At 44.1% G+C, this 21,538-nt stretch overlaps 1 protein-coding gene across 2 annotated transcripts in view; it reads left to right on the plus strand.

Moving 5' to 3' along the window:
* The window catches only part of LOC142493707 (glutathione S-transferase 3-like), a 59,434-nt gene extending 39,102 nt beyond the window's left edge, over positions 1-20,332 (plus strand). For both annotated transcript variants that reach the window (XM_075598189.1, XM_075598188.1), the window contains exons 2-7: positions 9,887-9,992; positions 10,749-10,800; positions 11,465-11,597; positions 14,771-14,912; positions 17,575-17,706; positions 20,013-20,332. In XM_075598189.1, the coding sequence (XP_075454304.1) occupies positions 9,906-9,992; positions 10,749-10,800; positions 11,465-11,597; positions 14,771-14,912; positions 17,575-17,706; positions 20,013-20,156 (690 nt within the window). In that variant the 5' untranslated portion in view covers positions 9,887-9,905 and the 3' untranslated portion in view covers positions 20,157-20,332. The remainder of the gene's footprint in view (positions 1-9,886; positions 9,993-10,748; positions 10,801-11,464; positions 11,598-14,770; positions 14,913-17,574; positions 17,707-20,012) is intronic.
* The last annotated feature ends 1,206 nt before the right edge of the window (positions 20,333-21,538 follow it).

A 21,538-nucleotide genomic window follows, 5' to 3' on the forward strand; every position in this document is an offset into this window, starting at 1 on the left:
TTGAACTTTATTTTAGAAAGATTTAAGCAAGATTTGTACTATAATGGGACATAAGCTTTGTAAAATCCATCATATTCACTTTCAAGAGAGTGGGATTGTAAGATTAGGAACCTAGAAGTGCTGTGAAAATAGAATTGGAACTAATACCCCAAACATACTCCTTGGTGCTATTACATTAAACAACATAGTTATTGCCCATTGCAGGATTTTAACTGTAGGGTTTGTAAATTGGAGATTTATAGGAGGAGCAACAGGATATTTAGTTGCTTTTACGTGGAAACTGAGTATGGAAATGGTATTGCATAATTTTAATTTTAATGTTGGAGTCCTCTTTAGCAGCCTCACTCTTCCCCTCTTCCCCTCCCCCCTCCCCCCTCTCCCCTCTCCCCTCTCCCCTCTCCCCTCTCCCCTTCCCCCTCCCCCCTCTCCCCTTCCCCCTCCCCCCTCTCCCCTTCCCCCTCCCCCCTCTCCCCTTCCCCCTCCCCCCTCTCCCCTTCCCCTCCTCTCTCCTCTCCCCTCCCCTCCTCTCTCCTCTCCCCTCCCCTCCTCTCTCCCCTCCCCTCCCCTCCCCTCCTCTCTCCCCTCCCCTCCTCTCTCCCCTCCCCTCCTCTCTCCTCTCCCCTCCCCTCCTCTCTCCCCTCCCCTCCTCTCTCCTCTCCTCTCCCCTCCCCTCCTCTCTCCCCTCCCCTCCTCTCTCCTCTCCCCTCCCCTCCTCTCTCCTCTCCCCTCCTCTCTCCTCTCCCCTCCCCTCCCCTCCTCTCTCCTCTCCCCTCCCCTCCTCTCTCTCTCACTCACCTACCTGTGATGGCAGCTGCAGCTTCTGACATCCTATTTCTGTACAATTAGAATACAGTGTTCCCCTCGGGGAGAATAGACACATCACATTGTGTAGTAGCTGCTGCTCTGATTGTGTGCAGATGTTGACCAGTAAATGTGTAGGGTCCAGATGATGGGGCGCACACACATGGAAGGGTGACACCCAGATAGGGGCGCACACATGGAAAGGGTGACACCCAGACCTACATCTGCCATGAAGTTCCTTTCTTATTCCATATGCTGCTCTATGTGTTTTAGTTCAATTTAAAGGGCATGAACTCTTCCCCCTTATTACATAATGACTGTATAATTAATAGGGGCCATAGAGTCTTATTATGGGTAGGCCTGTGCTATAGCTGAGCTGCTGTGACTGCCATGCACCTTGAATTTGTAATAACTTACCATTTGATGTTCGATTTTGATTTACCACCCATGTAACGCTTTGTTTCCTGTAGCCCCGAATCTATGTAGCTTTATAATACCACTCATTTGTTGTGTATTTATTGCATTAATCCCCTATCCGTTGCCAAATCTCATTGAACAGTGAAGGGATAAAACCATGCAGGAATACCTGTATCCCTTTATAATCACATTATAAACATGTAATAGTTGCTATTATAGTAATAAACATTTCCATAAACAATACCAAATTCTAAGCTGATTTTCTCCTGAAGATTACTCTAAAGTTATTTCTGTCAAATATTATCCATTTTGCATTTACAGCGGTTGTTTGCACTGATGGCTCAGTCTTATTTACAATTGTATTATTTGCTTGCAGATCTCTTGTTGCTCTTTCCAGTAATTACTTTTAATATTATTTATTATTTATTTATAAAAATATTTTACCAGGAAGTAATACATTGAGAGTTACCTCTCGTTTTCAAGTATGACCTGGGCAATATAACCCCCCCTTATTTTAGGTCATGTGGCAAGATATAGATAAGCGTTAAACTCCTATAGTCTTCTGAGGGGGAATTGTTGCTTTAAACCCCCCGAACAACTTATTATCTTCCTCTAGAGAAGGGAACCCCCTTTCTGACTTTGAAAGGGGTGCTCTGCTTAAAACCAGAGTCCCTGGAGCCCTTCCTATATTCATAATAGGTGCTTGTACGTTTCCCTATGTAGAGTCTATAGTCTAAAGGGGTTATCTTTAAACTGTGATGTTGCTGATTATTTATTTTTCTCCAATGCACTCCTATATACTCTAAATACGGATCTGTTTAATAGCTGTGGGAAAAAGAGAATTTCTAACTAATTAATTTTTGAAAGAGAATGATATAGTATTGCATTGCCCAATTCACATGGTCCCACAACACATGACTCTCAATCTCCTCCCCATGGAACCACTGATTTATAAGCTACACTTAAAGAGCCTAAACTAGGTGTTGTGTTTTTTTTTTTTTTTTTAATTGAAAGCCAATTATTTTATTTATTTTTGACATAGATGGGAAACGGGGGTCCACTGAACTGCATTAAAGCTCAAAGTACCACCTGGTTCCTGATATATTTACCGGTAAAGATACCACCGCTACTTCCTGATTCATAAGTATTCTGCATGATGGAGGGGGGAGGGTGGGGCAGCAATAGGACATTTTTATAGATTTTATACGTTTCATCAAATCAATCAGGATATCAAACTTTTTTCTGAGGCTCATACACCATTTAGGAATCCTTTTTTTTTAATTTAACTATTTTGCTACCCACAGCCAGAGGGACCTGTAATGTAAAGGGGTTAATGCATTAAACATGTAACCCCAATGAGGCCAAGGTTTTCTTTCCAGATAAATGCACTGCAGTGCACACGTATGTAAGGCTCGCCGTTTGCAAATGACAGTCTGGTGTCTGTAATATAATGACTGTATTCAACAGGCCACTACCTTGAAACAGACCGTATATTGTTTCAAACAAATATTTGAATTGGGGCATTTTACATGCATTCTGTAAAACAGAACATTTCTTTTTACTTAAGACTGAGTTACAATTACTGTATGTTAACACAGGCACTTTTGACACCAGTCAAAAGTTTTTCAGATCAAAGCAGTAATACCCAATGTGACACAGTTTCTCTTTTTTTTTGTCTGTGGCTTTGCTTTGCTTTCCACATCATGGTGCTCTGGTTTGTTGTATTGAAGCAGTACACGCTGAAGTTTATCAAATATATTTTTGTTACTTTTTATATGAAACATTCATTTATTATTTACAAATTCATTTACATTTAGGCCAGTCAATCTGTGAATGATTTCAGTGTTGATTTGTATAACATGTATCAAAAATAACATGTGTTTCTCTCTAACCAATGAGGTGACCCGTTCGTTCCATTATACTATGGCAAGAACAATGGAAATGACTGGGCAAAATTCCATAGTTCTTACTATTGCGAGAAACACATTTGTTGGACTAATACAGGATCTGTTTTTACAATTTGGCATGGAGATTGGGGATGCACAAAATCAACCAGAAATCTACTACAATAAACTCCAGTGAGAATCCTGTGCCATGGCCAATCTACGAAAATCACAATATGAAAAATCCCAGAATATATAGCAGCTAATAATTTACTTATCTTGAAAATGAGCACGCCAGACCATAAAGGCTTCTCTTTAGCAATAACATCATTTAAGTTGCTACTTGACTATTGTCATGTCTTCATCTTTATTCTGTATGGTGCTAGTTTCCATTGCTATGTAGACACAACAATAGCCTGGTTTAATTTACAATAAGTAGAAGAGGAATGGTACCTTTTTCTGTGCAAAATCCTAAATGAAACTGCAACATCACACAAAAAAAATATGTAGAGGAAATTGGACCCCTTGTTAATAATTACTCTGAACCCCTCTTTTTCAGTGACCCCTAAGACATTCAGCTGACCGACTATGTGGGATTGCACATTTAAATAATTCAATGTTAATCCTACATTAAACTGTGCTTTCTACCCGGAGAAGTTGTCTGGAACTGCTCTAGTCTCCTAACATCTTGCAGGATTTGAGTTGGTAAATGTGAAATGATGGGTTCTAGCTGATGTTTTGTGACAAAGCTCTTGCTGTGTGTGTTGCACTTTCTCCCCCCCCCCCCTGTGTGCCCCTGTGCGCCCCTGTGCTCACAGGTGACATGAGCCTCCATTGCTAGGAGCCTGGGGTGTATCCTAAAACGATGGTAGGTAGCACCTCCACCTGTGCGGGATGCTATTGTGTAGAATAACCCCGTTACAGGACCCACATACAATAAAACACACACTTAGTGAAAAGATAAGTTTGTGTGTCCTCGGGGCCCACCCTGGTTTCCCTGAGTAAGTAGTCCCACCCAAAAGTGTGTAGGTCAGCGCTGCCCACTAGAACTATTTGTTGGTGCACATGAGGAGTTGGGTACCTACCGGGTGATGCCACACCCAAGCGCGCTGTAGAAGATGGGATCCAGTGATGAGTCTGCCTCCTCGTGGGTGGTATTCAGCTGGAGGGTCCCACACTGATAGTCTCTGATGGTCTGGTTCTGGGCCGCAGTCACCGTGCAGCGTCTCACTGTGTCCCTGACACTGATAGTGCCAAGCGGGCAATAGCTCTGTCCAAGGACAAGTCCCTATAGCAGCCATAAGTTATGTGGGAGTCGGAGCCTAATAGGGGGTATCTGGCCTAGTGCAGATGCCACAGACACCTGCACACACAACCTACCCCTTCCTTTACCCAGCTCCGACTGGCGCGGTCTTCAAAGCGTGCAAAATGTATCAATCTGTAGCCCTATTGGCTGCCGTAGATCAGGTGGTGCAATGCGCCTAAGCATCATGGGGGTTGTAGTTTCCTTGTGGACCTCTGGGGGTAATTGCCACCGCTGTGAATCCCTTCTGCGCATGCACGAAGTGCTCTAATGGCTGCCACGCATGGAACTGTTTCGTGCATGTGTGTATATATATAAGATGGCAGCCCCCACTAGCCAGGTGCGCTGCAAAGCTCCTGGTGACCGGCTCGCCTCTCCAGCCACCGCCTCAACCTCACTGACTGCCAGCAAGGTCCCCCGCTGTGTGTGTGTGAAGTGTGTGTGTGAAGTTTTTTTTTTTCCCCCTCCCCCTCTTGGAGATCTACATGCTGCTTCATGATCTGTGGTGCTTTACTTGTTGGTTCAGGAGACTGGGAGCGATCTGCATTGCGTTGAGACCAAGACAGGCTTTTGATCTCCTTCTGAGTTGGTATTGTGCACCTCCAGCTGTGATGGGCTCCATGGTGTATGGATCTCAGCCCCCACCACTGCATACTTCATCCCTCCTGCCCAATGACTGATACTCAGACAGGAGGGGAGTGAACAAGGGCCTTTATTGAGTAGCAGCCACTGCATCAGCTTTACATACAGCGGTGCCTCAAGGTTCCAGCCCCGTCTGGATGGTGCTACCCCGATAGTATTGGGTGCTGAGTCAGATGGTCCCCCAGGCCTACGCATGAGGGTGGGCCCGCTCATCCTCGCAATGGGAGACACTCGCAGCCCGTCTGCTTACTCCAAACTCCAAAGCAGGACTGCATAAGTTGTGGCTCTACCTCTTCCTCAGGAAGCAGGGGATGGCCCATGGACTGTACCTATCCCTGATAGGCTGCGCACAGGCCATGAGTCATCACCGCACTCCTGTCCATCAAAGGAGGAGCACAAAGGGGGTCAAGAGCCCAGATTAACCTGTTAATGCCCTGAATTTATTAGACTTGCATAACGGGTGTAGCCCTTTTACCCCCACCCTAAGTGAGATTGGGGTGGTTATGCTTTCTCCAGCTACTTCTAGGTGTGTTGGCGCTATGTACCTGGGGTAAACAGGAGGGCTGAGTGCTCCGCGATGGTGTAGTGAGAGCCAGAACAGGGGTGCAGGTTACTTTTATTCTTCACCGGTGCAGCGCCTCCAGTCAGCATAGATTCTCTTCAGGGGATGTTCCATACTGACACCTTGTCTTTCTTCACAGCAGCAGACAGTAATCACACTGTTTCTGGTACAACTGGCTTTATTGCAGGCAGACGACGATAGTACAGCAAGCACAGAAGTATCCCTTTTCTCTCTTTTCCTCCCATGCTGGTCAAAGCCCTGACTCGGGCATTTTGCCCCTTTTCAGGCCTGTTACTCTTCCCTCCCATCCCCTGGTGGGATGGAGGAAGAGGCTCCTCACTCCACAAGTGGAGGAAGATCAACCAGGATCAACATAACTCTTCTCCTTCTAGAACTTCTCACTGAATTTAGGAGAGTGTCAGAATTTATAACCTGAGATTGGGAGTTGGAACGCTGCCCCATAAAACAGCACATGTTGAATACTGATTGGTTCATCTAAATGCAGTGATCACCAATCAGTATCTTTCTCTCAGGCTGACACTCTGGTGGTTGCTAGGCCGATACTTGGATTGTATCCAAATCTGCAATACACACAGATCCTAAAAGAAGAAATGAACCCCTCCACTGCCTGCTCCTAACAGGACTGACACTGGAAGGGCCCAGGAAAAAGAAGTAGCGGCCAGGAGATTATGCTATATGGGGGGAGGGGGGAGGGGAAAGACAGACAGAATAGACTTACCCTGATATATTTATTTCTGTACTATAAGAAATTACTCCCCTTCATCTTCTAAAACACCTTCCCCACAGAACTTTACATTTTTGGTCCACTTCTGCTGCACTGACATTTACTGAACCCTCAAGCTGAATCTTAACTGATCGACCAGCAACGTATCTAATTACTTATTGTGTGGATTGTATTGATGCACATATTAAAGGAGGGGTGTGGGGGATGGAGAAAGGCAGCTTGGACTGCTGCTTTAACTGATCTTTTGGTGATCCGACTGTTTGCCAGATGTCCTTGTTAGCGTTGAATGTGGTTTTGTTAATAACGTAGTTCTGATGCAATCATTAGTAAAACAGAAGTAGCTGATGTGCTTAAATCCAGCCACACTTATTTTTTCACAAAATAGAAACGTTTGATCAGCCTTAAAGTAACAGACTTATTTCTATGGACGCCAACTACACTAAGGACAGTCAATGCTGATTTGACATTTACTTATTTATACTATCTAATGCTTGGTTCAGGAGAAGCGGTTAAAATAAGTGTCCAGGAAGTTTACAATTGAGGTCATCCCAGAGTGCATTGTATGTATCTTTCTTTGTATAGCTGCATCCATGTACTTGGTGCTTCACGTGTGACAAAATAAGACATCATGGGAATAAGCACTGCAGAAATAAGTACACATTGGGGAAAATGAGCCCCTCCTGAACAGCCTAGGTCTGGGACAGGTGTCCTCCCCAAGTTCCTACACGCTCTAGTGCTGCGTTTTCTTGGCGAGTAGCGCGTTGGAGAAAGTGCTAAATAAGTACAGTTAATACTAATAGGGTACCCTGGGAACCTCAAATACTAGTGATGGGAGCAGGACCTGCTTGAAAAGTACAAACCGGAGTTAAACTCTCTGACTTTGGAAGGGAATTGCTGCTTTAAGTGAGGGCTTTTGACCTTAGCCGCCCCGCCCATTACAGTAATGCAGGACCCTCTGGCAGCAAAGAGATATGTGGAGTTTGAGCAGCAATGGCTCACTTGTACACCCCACAATATCAGTCTCTCAGCAGATAGCGCTCCTGTGTGGCTGGTCATACAGTACTCTGTCTCGTTCTTACCCTGCTGCTGAGTATGCGGCGGGAGTCCTAATGTGAAAGGAGCTTGACTGCATTTGGCTTCCTGCCAAGAATGAAACAGAACATTCATTCTTTGTATTGGCAAGGGAATAACACAACTCCCCCAAGTTTCTCGCTGATAGTTGGCACCTAAAACTGGGGGCTAAGGTCATTGAAACATTGGTGGGAGGGTCACTGAAAGGACACAGTATGGGAGCTGCAGGATAAAGGAGACCATTGCTGAAGGGGGAGGGGAATATACAGTATATCAGATGTGAGGTGAAAAATATTTGAACTGATCACTACTTCAGTTACAATTATAGACACACAGTACCTAGCTTGTTTAACATGAATTATGAAGTTGCTGGCAAACAGTTTGTGGGTCTGTACCATTTGTTTAGTTTACATCACTATTGAAAGCACTTGGCAGGGAGCACAGCATGCATTTGGCAACCATCTGGTTTGCTTGTTCCAGTGCATAAAACAGACTATACTGCATCTTGTAATTACCCGGTCCCAGAAAAGCAGTGAGAGATCACAACAGAGAGAAATGCTGAGCTTGTAATGAGTACTTCTCAGTTAAACATTACTGTATGTAGCCAGACCAGCAATATCTAGACTAAAGGTCCCTCTGGTGTAACAAATATGATTGAGTTAAAGCAGCAATAAATGTTTAATTATCTTTTTAATTCTAGGTTTGAAGCATGGGATCTTCGGGAGTTGAACCGTTAATTTCAGTTCCGGGGACCCCCTGCTTCCAGAGGCTTGCCTCCGAAGGGGGTGCTGGTATCTCTGCTTTTAAAAAGCTCACGTGACACAGGAGCCAATAGGAAGCCACATTGGATTATGTCATGGCTTCCTATTGGCCCATGAGTCGTGGGACATTTAAACGCCGCCATTGCATTAGGCACACCGTTCTCTGGCTACATAGATACTTAACTCCGTAGTGGGGCGACATATCTTCATATTCTACTGTATTTCTGCTTAATGTATATGATTAATACACTTTGCACAAATAATTCCTGTATTTCATTACAGCCAAACTTTACATTTAACACTTTTTTAATATTTAAGTGCCCTATTGACATTGGTAGCAGAGGATGAGTGTGATGAAAAATAATGGTTGGCACATTAAGCTGAGGGATAAGGTCATTGAAACCTTAGTAGGAGGGTCACTGGAAGGAAGGAGTATCTAAGCTGCAACATAAAGGAGGGCAGAGTACATAATGTAGAGGTGATTATAGCCAAAGTCCCAGCATTTCACCAGGGGATGTATTGGAAGAGAATGTGATCCACACTAATCTGGAGTATAACCTTAAGAGCACAGATAGTGCAAGGTATCAGGACCACAACGGTCCCTTCTATGGGCTAACGAAGAACCATCCTCTGTGTTTAACCATGCATTGGTTATTAAAGGCCTTCTTCACTTCTACCTTTTTTTTTTTTTGCCTATAAAATTGACGATAACTGCTCTTGTAATAGTCTCCACAAAAAAGGGGGAGGGGTAGTTGTTAAATTTGAGATTTTCTGATAGTGGCCCAAAATAAAACAAAGATGCTTTCATGAAAGTCAATGTCTGGGTTCTTAATGATTGATTAAACTGTGATTGTGCCGATTAGGGTGGTGCGGGGATAAAAAGACCAGGGAGTGCCTGTAAAACCATTGCCCTATACAGACTTATCACAGTGGGTTTGGAATGAAAGCCAGATGGAATAATCATTCTCAGACTGACTTACAAATATAAAACACAAGGGGTTCCTAGTTGATCCGGCTGGATACAGGGAACCAGAGGAGCACAGCAGCAGAAATTGGGGACCAAACCATTAAGTGCCGTTGAAACGCATTAGAGGATCACTTAGCCCACCTGTATGTTCCGGTGTATTTCCCTCATGGATTAAAATTACCTTGTTTTAACGGCACTTAATGGTTTGGTCTCCAATTTTTGCTGCTGTGCTCTTCCAGCTGGATACTCGGAACCAGATCAACTAGGAACCCCTTGTGTTTTATACTGCTGCAGGAGAGGCACGTGACCTGGAGCCTATACTGATGGTCACATTCAGTGAGTATTTTTCTACTAGTATTACTGACTTATCAATTGCTCTCTTGGACTATATGATTGGGCTACTGTTGCCAACAGGACTGAACTGTTTATCGTTGTGGGCTGTGCGTACCTGCATGAATCTGTGCTACAGAGATTCATTATTGGATTGGTATCATCAAGATTTGCACTACCACCTATGTACTCTCATGCAATCTATGACCATCTTGCTCTGGTTTTAAAGCATTTGATACTATATGAATGTCCGTGCTGTTAGTGTTTTTTTTAGCGCTACGGGAAACTCTGTGGTCTCTTGTTCATTATGACTTGCAAATATTCCTGACCCTTTTATTTGTCAAAGTTTTGTTTTCTGGGATATCTGTTTCTATGTTTATGATAAACTCTGCTTGTTAATCCAGATAAATCAAGAATTGCATTATGGCTGAAAAACCTAAACTTTACTACTTCAATGGAAGAGGTAAAATGGAATCCATACGCTGGCTGCTTGCCACAGTTGGTGTTGAGGTTGGTATTTTTTTTTTATTTTTATTATTTAATTGTAAATATTATTGGACTTTTATAGCCCCTTCAACACCAGAAGAGCCTGCAATAATGCTGGCTAACACATGGTCAGTTCAGTGAGATTTCCCAGGGGAATGTGGGAGATCTCTTAATCTGCCATTATTTATTTATTTCCAAGGAGAAAATTGATACATTTTCCAGCCAGATAGGGCGAATTGGCCAGTATTTCAAGCAGATTCCTCTAGTGGTTATAGGGCTAACAATAAATGAGGATGAAATACTGTACAATGACTGCTAGAAATGCTTTGTACAACCACAATACATCTATCTACACAATACTAATGTTACCACAAAGGTCTATTTGGATGTAAAGGCGCTTACTTGGCTTACTGATCCCTTCTTACTTCCTCAGTCTCTTCCTGGTTCTGAATTCTACAGTGCACCACAATGTTGTATGAGATGAACTGTGTATGGACAGTATATGTAGTGTGTATGGACAGTATAGTGTCTTCCCTTTAGCACAGTCTAACATTACATGTTGTAGTTCATGTTAACATATGTTAAAGCCATTCCTAATGTTTTTCAATTAATCTGTGTTCTCCAGAGAATTCAGGTGTATGTACAACTTTACATCGCATTTACTGGCAGATAATTACTTGGCCCACTTACTCTGCTTATCTTTCTGCTGTAAAACCTCAGATACTATTTGATCTTTGGCTTTTCCCACTACCATCCCCCCCCTTTTTATTTATTTTGCAGTTTGAAGAGGAGTTTTTAGAATCGAGGGGACAGTATGAAGCATTACTTCGAGGTACGACTGGCAGCAAATGATTTTTATTAATGCAGGGGGGCAATCCATGATGGAAACAATGGCTGAAAAATGTTTGCGATCTTAAATATATTGAGATCTATAAGTATTTTACTATTTTCTACAATGTAATCCCCTTAGACCTTTTTGGGATGTCATTGTCCTGATCGGGCACTATCCTCCACTGCTATAATCCCTTTCTCCTGTTGGTCCTCTCTCACAGGCATTCAAGGCAGCACTTCTATAACCTAAATCCACTCTAATAAATTAAAAAATCTTTATTTTTAACTGACTACCATTTTTTAATTTGTGTAGGAAAGCTCGTTGTTATAAAGTTTTCACAAAATATTTTTTGTGGGCTAAACGGCACTGTTCTGACTTCGAACCACAATCCTGGTTGTAGTTTCAAAAAATAAATATATCTATATCCTTTAAAGTTATACCTGAGGAAGGCTTCTATTAAAACATCTCCATGCAGCATATACACTGTATGCAGTCCTGTACGTAGAACTTTCCAAGCATGTCACTGCCAAGCTTCCAATTTTGCCATTTGTGGTATTGTTGGGCCAATCTGTCTGTGTAGCACTGGCATTAAAGAACCTGTTTGCATATACTGTAAGTAGTTGATAACAGAAACCTGCAATTACATTACTTGTTACACTTTCAGATGGAGCGCTGCTGTTTAAACAAGTGCCAATGGTTGACATTGATGGGATGAAGATGGTGCAGACTAAAGCCATCCTACAGTATATTGCCGCAAAATACAAACTGTATGGGGAAGACCTCAAGGAGAGAGCACTGTAAGACCTATTCTATATGTAACTGTGTTTGCCCGGGCCAGTCTCCTATTGCCCCCCCTAGGTGGACACTGACCCCTGTTACATGAAGTGTAGTGTGGTGCACCTGCTGTCTTACAGAATCCCTGAGTCTCCCGCGATGGTATGGAGGATGGCATCAGGACTGGCTTATGAGGTATTGATGAGTTATACTCACTCATGGTACAGCGCCTCCATCTCTTCCAGACCCCCAGCGTAGTAGGGAGGAGTCTCTGAAAGAGAACCTCCTATGTGCCTCTTCTTCCCAAGTGACTCCACAATCAGGACAGAAGCGATCTCTTTCTTTGGCATCCTTTGTCACCATACATGGACAGCCGCCCATCATAGTGGCCGGTCTTCTAGCTGCTTCTCAGGTTGCCAACCCAAAGGAAGTCCCTGGACAACACCTAGTCATGGCCCTAGAAGCTGTCCTTGCTCTTCCCTTACTCCCTGGTGAAGTAAGAGGAATAGCCTGCCCACACCTCTCCCCTAAGGGAGGGCCACAAAAGCTGCTAAAGCCTTGACAGTTTGCTGGGTCAGACCAGTCTCACTCAGGTGGGTGAGACAACTAACTAAATACAGGATGTGCTGCATATTAAATAGATTCAGTGGGCACCACCCCTATTAAATAGATTCAGTGGGCACCACCCCTATGTCACTGTTAGTGGACACAGAGCCTGATGTCACTTCCTTAACTATATATTGCACAGCACAGGAGTGTGAGGGCAAACCCCATGATTACTCCTGGCAAACCTGCCCTTAACAGGGATTATTGCACAGGAGAAAGACATGTAACCACAAAACTACACAGGGCTACATATATTTGCTGTAAAATGGCTTTTAACTATTGTCACTTCATAGTATAAAACAATATGCAAGCCTGAAAAAAAATATTCCACAAGAAAACCTTCAATTAAATGATTTAATTATATAAAAGGTGAATTTGAAGACCCACCTTAATGTTCCTTGGACTTGACCAGCAGTAATGTGATACCCACTGTAGCTCTTTCTACTGTAAGCTAGTGCTGTCAAACACAATCATTCAGAAATGGGTACATATTTGCGTATGACTATCACTTTAATACCCAACATGTTGGCTGTTCTATGCATTAAAATACTTTGTGGGTTACTACTGTATATCCTGTCAATAAAACCACAACATCAAATAATTTTGCTGCTAGGGAAGCTGCAGATTGTTCAAACTTAAGTGTAAATTCATGGTGTGAAAGATCCTTCATCTCCCTTCGTAATTGGTTTAATGGCTCAGAATTAATAGGGGGACCCGTGAGTGAGTTGGTGCAATAAACTATTATTCAGTCTGCTTAGAGCCCTATACAAATGGGTAAATCAATTGACTAACCCTCCAGGCGCTCAGAATATAAGCATAGTCCTGCTGGTGAGCAATAATAAAATGAATCTTTCAGACCCCGGCTATAATCAACCACCTGGCAGTGTAATAGGTATATAATGTCCTTCCCCCCCCAACCGGCTCACCATGAGCACTATCAGGCTGGGACACGGGAAACTCACGTATAATTCTTGTGGCTGTTGATGTCAAGCCTGTCCGGTCTTGGCAATGTGATGTATGCTCCTGCTCCTCCTGGATGAAGCTGGGATCCCTCCGTCTCAAGATCTTTTTTCTTCACCGCCAACCCGCTACCCGCCGATGCGGAGGGTGGTCACCTGACCGGCGGCATGGATGGTGCTTCTAGATGACGTCCCGGCAGCCAGGAACAAACCAGCAATGACTCGGTGTGCAGACGCGCAATGTAACAGCATAGAAGACCTCTCAAAAAGAGAAAAAACGCCGCACAGCACAAAAAAGGAAGGTGAAGGCTGATGTGAGGAATTAAAAAGAGCTTTATTTGCACAAGGTGCAAGCGAAACCTCTTGACGCGTTTCGGCCTGGCAGGCCTTTGTCAAAAGAGTGATTCGCTTGCATCATCAGACATCTATTTATACATCAGCAAACTTAGGACAGCTGTACATGTTGTTCACCTGAAATGCATTACATTGAACAACATGTACAGCTGTCCTAAGTTTGCTGATGTATAAATAGATGTCTGATGATGCAAGCGAATCACTCTTTTGACAAAGGCCTGCCAGGCCGAAACGCGTCAAGAGGTTTCGCTTGCACCTTGTGCAAATAAAGCTCTTTTTAATTCCTCACATCAGCCTTCACCTTCCTTTTTTGTGCTGTGCGGCGTTTTTTCTCTTTTTTTCTCTTTTTGAGAGGTCTTCTATGCTTAGAGCCCTAGACCTTCCAACTGTATGTTATGGGTAGAGAATATGGAATTACCCAGTATACCGAGGCTGCTAACAGGTAGTGCACACACTTTATGGCAACTTGATTGAAGAGAGACCCAGCAATGATTAATGAAACAATAAGCCTCCGGTATTGAAAACAGGGAGTTGGGTAATAGTAAGCCGGATAGAGGTACAGGGGGACACCTCCCTAAGGGGCGCCCCCAAGTAAATCACAGCCCGGCACTAACCGCCTCAATAATCTCCCTGAAATACCGCGTGGAGGTTAGGAGTACTCACGAAAAAGCCGTCCCTGTTGGTGCAGGGAATTCTGCAGCGGCTTCCTCCTCTGGTGTAGCTGGCGTCAGCGTGCTCCGCCGGAAATGATGACACAGGAAGAAGGGGGTAAGATGGTCCGTGGTTCACAGCAACTTCAGCAGCCAACGCATGGATGTCTAAAAAAACTTTATTGATCGCTAGCAGCAAACATCAGGCAACCACTCTAACATGTTTCGTCCAGGCTATGGACTTTTGAAAAAGTCCATAGCCTGGACGAAACATGTTAGAGTGGTTGCCTGATGTTTGCTGCTAGCGATCAATAAAGTTTTTTTAGACATCCATGCGTTGGCTGCTGAAGTTGCTGTGAACCACGGACCATCTTACCCCCTTCTTCGTATGTTATGGGTAGAAAGAGAGAATGAATAGAACCAGCAAAAGAAATTATTGGACAAGGACCTATATGATCCCATTGACGTTCCAATATGGAGGTGCCAAGATCCGCATCAACCAGCGTCCAGAAGAAAATTCAGGATTTTACAAGGCTGCAAGTTCTCATGTATTTGACAACGGGGACAAAGTGATGGAATTTTTTATTTTTTAAACGCATGATTTAATTAAAATGTTCACTTTTTCAGGATTGATATGTACGTGGAAGGGACCACTGACCTAATGGAAATCATAATGTCCCATCCATTTCTGTTACCTGAGGAGAAGCAAAAGCACATTGATGTCATAACACAGAAGGCTAAAGACAGATACTTCCCAGTCTATGAAAATGTAAGACATGTTTTTATTGGAATTGCTAGCAATATATGCATCGTACAGCACTGTACATAAAGCAATACAGGCCTAGTACTTGGCGCACATCTAGACATGCTCAAAGTAATAGAGCAGCAATCATATATATTAAGCATTTTTGGTGAATTGTCAAGTGGGGTGTCTCACTTTCTTAACTTTCTTACTTTTCCAACTGACATAACATATATGGTAATATGCAGTGTTCGACAAATCACCCAAAAATCTACTCGCCCAACCAAAAAATCTACTTGCCACCTAGTCCCGCCCCTAGTCCCGCCCCCAACCCGCTTTAAAAAAATATATATAAATAAAATACATTTAATAAATTCCTAGTCGCAACAACATTCGTTTTTGGCATAAATGTATTTATTGTATTACATTATACTACTGTGTGTGTGTGTGTGTGTGTGATATCTAAAAATAAAAGCCAGATGTGAATGACTAGTTTCCTGAACCCCTTAACCAGTGTCTGGACGTCCCCGCTTCACAATATCTAAAGCAGCAATCCCGCCTGGGATCTTACCTGATCCGCAGTCCCTCAATGTCCAGGTACCTCATTCCCGCAATGTTATACATTGGAGGGGATGTGTTCCCTATCTGTCTTCTGGGTTAGGGGGGGTTCCGATGTCTTCCGTGTGAAGCTTGAGTCAGATCTGGAAGAAAGCAGTATAGGGCAGTTAAGATATATAGGGTAAATAAGAGATCGAGAGAGAGACTGGATGGGGGGTACCTCTGGTGTCACACATATATACACACACCCATATACAAGCACACACACATACGGTGGGGGAGGAAAGGCTGCGACCACCACGCTCCTCCCCCACCCACCTGCGCCCATCTCCCACTCGTGGGGGGGGGGGCAGGCCGACACCCCCACCCCCACCATACCTCGTGGGCGTAGTGGAAGCTTTGGGGAGGTGGCAGGGTGGGTGGGAGTCACGTGGCGAGGTGGCCCCACGGGACAGTCAGCCCCGCCGTGGCCGTCACTGCCCTGCTCTCCTCGCTGGCATGGCCCGCAGTGCGCGGGCAAACAGGTTTGCACCATTAAGCTAGTGGTTGGGCAGGCGGTCAGACCGGCATCTCCCCCCCCCCCCCCCCCCTCACCTCATGCGGCGGCTGCCCCATCATGAAGTTAGCTTGCGGGGAGGCACGTGGTGAGGGAGTTACGTGGTGAGAGCGTCCCCCCCCCTCCCCCCTCCCCCCCCCGTACGCCAACCGGGCTGCAGCAGTGGGGACGTCCCGGGCAGCAATCGGTGGATCGAGGGACAGGAGGAGGGGAAGGGGACAGGAGGAGGGGAAGGGGACAGGAGGAGGGGAAGGGGACAGGAGGAAGGGAGAGCTAATGCAAATGCGCGTACTGGCGGGAGAGGGCACGAGCAGAGGGCCGTGGTGGGGACCAGGGGGATCGCACGGGTTTGCTTGCAGGGAGGGAGCAGAGGGGCCGCAGCATGGAGAGTTTGCAGAGTACTTACCCTCCAACAGAGCTCCAGGCAGAAAGAATGGCCGCTCGTTGGGGGCGGGCTCATATAGAGCCTGGCCGCGCGCACACAAAGCCTGGGAGCGCGCGCCAATCAGCTGTCGGGTAGGGGGAGTTTTTTTTTTTTTTGTTTTGTTTTTTTTCAGCGCGAGCAGGGAAATTTAAAAAAACAAACATGTGTTCTGCTTGGGCCAATATTTACTCGCCCGGGGGTTATATCCACACGCCCCGGGCGTGTAAATATATAGGATTGTCTAACACTGGTAATATGTATAAAGTTTAAATACTTTAATATTTTCTTGGTTATTTAGTTAAATCCTTTGGCCAATGCGTCATATGACTGCATACCAACGTCAAGGTATAACCAAATTTGCAGGTCCTAACGCTACACTGTGAACCTTTCCTTTACCTCTGAGGGGAAACAATCATAGTAGGTCCTGTTCATACAGCAAAATGAGAGAACCTCCCAAGTTACAAAGGTGGGGAGGGGTGAGCTCTGGGAGGAGGGGCCGCCTACCGCCAAACACCTGTTGCCAGTTAGAAATTGATTAACACATATATTCCCAGTAAGCTCCAATAACCACCACAGAGTGTGTATCAAAAGGAGTGTATCAAAAGGAGTGCTATTGAGCGTGGCAAATGTATACAACAAGACGGGGTATGATGAATGTTGTAGACATTTGCTGTGTGTTTGTTGCCGCACGTGTTTCCGCGTCTGTGTGTAAACTGCCTCGCCAATTGGGTTTAGTGCATAAATTCTTAGGAGATTCCTCCAATGACCTGTAACATCCTTTTCATTAAAGTGCCATTTAACATGACACGCGTGGGTGAAAAGCTAATGATGGGCCACTTGCCATTTGTGCTGAGACGAGGCCTTTTTTTTTTTTTTTTTTTAATAACCAAACCGAGGAGAGTGCTCAACGCTTGCTACATAAATTAATGGAAAACACTGTATACTAACAATCACTTCTGCATTTGTCATATTCCTTGGAGTTAATAGGCACGGCTTGTAGAGTATAATTTACAGGGTCTGTCACTGGCTGCTCACCATTATCTGATTTGGAGTCAGCCAAATACCCAAGTTACATGAACAGTATATTTTCTCCTTGGGTTGTGCATTTTCTCCATTTTTATTTTTTATATACAAACTACAATATATTGCAGGTCTTAAAAGATAATGGACAGGACTTCCTAGTTGGAAATCGGTTCAGCTGGGCAGATGTACAACTGCTGGAGGCTGTCTTAATGGTGGAGGAAAAATGTGCTGATGTCCTCTCTGACTTCCCACTGCTACAGGTAATTTCCTATGTAATGGACCATGAATTATTTCCTTTGTATATTTGGATTGTAAAGAACTGTTTACATGTGTAATTGGTTGGTTACAGATCTACAGAATAGAAATGAGGGTGCCAGTTCAGTGGCACATTATGGAAAATGTAGAACGGTAAACAGCCCCAAATGCACAGCCAATGTGACAAATGTAATTAATTTATAAAGCAACAGTATAATTATAAATCCAAGTGATGCCTAAACACCAGCAGTTTTCCAAACCGCAATTGTGACAACTAAACAATTAGGTGTTCATGGTGCAAATTGAAATAAACAGTGCAGTGAAAGTGCAAAATACCGAGTGTGTAAAAATAAACACTGATAATATTTATACTGTTAGTTCAAAGACTGGAATCCTCTGGGGTAGGGACTCCTTGTAGACCTCATATGGCAAAGACACAAATGCATAGAATATAGTGCATTAATGTATTACTTATGACAAAACACCAGGGGGAAAGGGGCGACTCAAGGAGTGACTCTGGGCGCACTCCAACCCTCTCCCAAATCTGCTTCCGGGCGTGTGCGCGCATGGTCTTCCTTGGTTCACGGCTCTGAAACTCATTGGGTTTTTGAGGCCACTGTACCAACTCTGCAATAGATCCGTGGAGAATCTGATTGGCTGAGGTGGTTGATGCTAGTGACACATGCAGCAAAGAGATCCAGACGTGATTGAGAGCTGTGGACCAGGGAGACCGTGCGCACACACTGGGAAGCAGATTCGGGAGAGTTGGAGTGCGCCCAGAGTCGCTCCATGCTTTTTACCAGCGGGGAGAGGGAGTTGTCCCTTTTTTTCCCGGTGTTTGTCATATACTGTAAGTAAACCGTTGATGCACTATATTCTATGCATTTGTGTCTTCATATGAGGTCTACAAGGAGTCCCTACTCCAGAGGATTCCAGTCTATGGAGTAACAGTATAAATATTATCAGTGTTTATTGTTACTCACTGGGTATTTTGCACTTTCACTGCACTGTTTATTTCAATTTGCGCCATTAACACCTAAGGCTAAGGCCCCGGTAACTCAGCTGCAACGCGCGCCCGCGAGATTGGCGGCGCGTGCAGCCGATTACCTGGTCTGCAGGAAGAGAGACCCGGGGGGGTGGGGGGGGGGGGGCACGGCCATGACGTCACCCGGCAGGTTCGCCCTCATTGGCTGAACCGCCGGGGGGGTGTGCCGTATCGCTCGACGCGAGTCCTGCTCTCAATTCTATTGAGAGCAGCTCGCGCCTCAGCGCTGCGGCCCCCCCTCGCAGTGGGCCCGGCGCCATTGAGGGGAGGGCTCTCGTGCGTGCAGCGTCTGCTGTGGCGGACGTTGTAGTAGGCAGCGGGGTCAAGCCCTAATGGTTTAGTTCATTTTTTTTTATTGATGCATCGATCATTTAGTTCAATAGTTTGGCCAACACATGTTAAGCCTGCAACCACATCAAAGTAGATTTCAGCAGGTTCCTACACTACCAATGTGTATACTGTACTGTCCATAACGTCAAAGGACACAGAACAATGATCTAGTGAAGTGTTTCCCAACCGGGGTTCTGTGAGGATCAAAAGGGTGCTGTGGAATTTCCCCAATCTACTAGAGCAGGGCAGTTCCTCGGTTTTAATTGGCTGCAAGGTAATGCAGCGAAAGCGTGTGTCCCTGTGCCCAAGTGGTTAGACATTAGATAGAAGCACAGAGCTACAGTGCAAATAAAACTGGATAAAAAAGTGTCCCAGAAAATAGGAGGGGAAATCTTAACACACAGAATATATATATATATATATATATTTATTTCCAAGTTTATGACTGCAGCAAAGGTTCTCTCCACTTTACTCCTGAGGAGGAAACCTATTAGGAGGGTTACAGATCCTGACCTACAGGGGAAAAAAAGCGATTGATCTACTTTTGTGCTAGATCAGAGGGGCACATATTTTGGAAAATGTATATTTGCAGTCTTTGAAAAGCCACAAGGCAAACTACACTTTGAATAACATTTGCTGTGGTTTGTTGGTCTACAGTCTCCACAGAACCCCACTTGTCTCTCGCTCCCCCTATATCTTATGCTTCTCATAAACCCAACTCATATATTTTGGGGGAAGAAGAAGGGTTTGTGTTCCAGGAGAGCAGAAGAATAGTATTAAGTCTCAGCATCTCTGATGCTTCCAATGCAATAAATGGCTATATCTATATCTATATCATCTCTCCAACCACACTTATTTTTTATTTTTTACTACCCCCCAAAAAAGCGCTTGTATTTTTCTCACTTGTCTGAATGTCTACTTTGTCCTCTACTGTAGGACTTCAAAGCTAGAATAAGTGAGATTCCTGCAATTCAAAAATTCCTGGAGCCCGGAAGTCAGCGGAAACCTCAACCCGATGATAAATATGTGGAGACAGTGAGGGCGGTTCTCCAGATGTACTATAAAGTGGCTTTCAATTAGCATATGTATTAAAATCCGGTAGCAGCAAACAATGTCTAATACAACGAAATATCTAAATTGTTACGATCCCCTTCTAGCTTTACAATACTCTTATGATCTCTTCTTGTTGTGAAGATTAGAGGTTGGAGAACTGGACCTGACAGAAAAATAATAATAAAGTTGTGTACCATAAGCCACATGTACAGTTGCGATTACATTTGTACAAAGCATAAGGTGTGTGGTGGTGTTTGTTTGTTTTTGTTTGTTTGTTTTTTGGGGAGGGAAGGATGGGGGTTCTTTAATCCTTAAGGGTATTCAAAAAGGATGGATACTACAGGAGAGAATGGTCTCCGGTTGTCGTGAACTATGTTATACTGACTTTTTGGCCTATATCCAAAGTTTTGGCGGTGTTACAACTAATATAGCCTCAAACTACAAATCGCTTACAATTTTAAATCTTCGAGGGAGTCGGGGCAAATACAATATCTTGTAACCACAAATATAAACACTATTTCTGCCAGATGAATCGGCAGCACATTGCAGTGAGGTTCCATTTATAGATGCTCAGTGTGTATAATGCCAGCACCTGATGCTTTAACACTGCACTTTAAATAAAACATTAATGCAGACACTGATTTATGCAATGGTGCACACAGATTTACAGTCTCGTACAAAATGGTGCCCGCTGGATCACGGTATAGTTCAGGAAAGTGAAAGTAAAGTACAGAAGACCCTGACTCTTACCACAGGGCATGGAGTTGAATGCTTGTGACCTGCTTGGTGTGGTCTTTGGTTGGAGTACGAATGATGTGAGAAGCTGTGTGATAAATCACTTTTCTTAAATTGATGTGTAATGGTTAAAACGAATGTTTATGGTACAGTCCGACTAAAAAAACTCAATTCTAATCAACCAAAATGGGTTAAAAGACAGTCATATGAAAGGGTAATCAAATCCTTTTGTGGTAACCACAATCTACCAAATGATTGCTGGTTACACTGGTTTGAAAAAGTGGTTATTCTTGATCACCTACTGTACATCTGTTAATTGATTTTTAAGATATTATCAAACGGCCACTGACCATGAGTGTAAATATTACCACGCTCCTCCCTATAGAAGTTTGCTGCTGGTAAAAAGATGGGCCTTACATATATAAGAACAATTCCTGTGCTACCAATTGGGCTAAAATAGTGATCTCATGAATAAGGGTTATTTAGTTGAATGCTTTGGCCAAAGCATTATAAGCCTGCAGCCAACGTCGAGGTATAACCGAATGTGCAGGTACCTGCACTGAATAAATGTAACTGTCCCCAACTCAGATACACTTAACTTCTTGGCTCATTACGCTGAAGCATCAGCACATAAACACTTGTGGTAACTGCTGCTTGTACTCACTGCACTTGCT

This window comes from Ascaphus truei, chromosome 4, assembly GCF_040206685.1.
Source record: "Ascaphus truei isolate aAscTru1 chromosome 4, aAscTru1.hap1, whole genome shotgun sequence".
In the NCBI taxonomy this organism is placed as follows: Eukaryota; Metazoa; Chordata; class Amphibia; order Anura; family Ascaphidae; genus Ascaphus; species Ascaphus truei.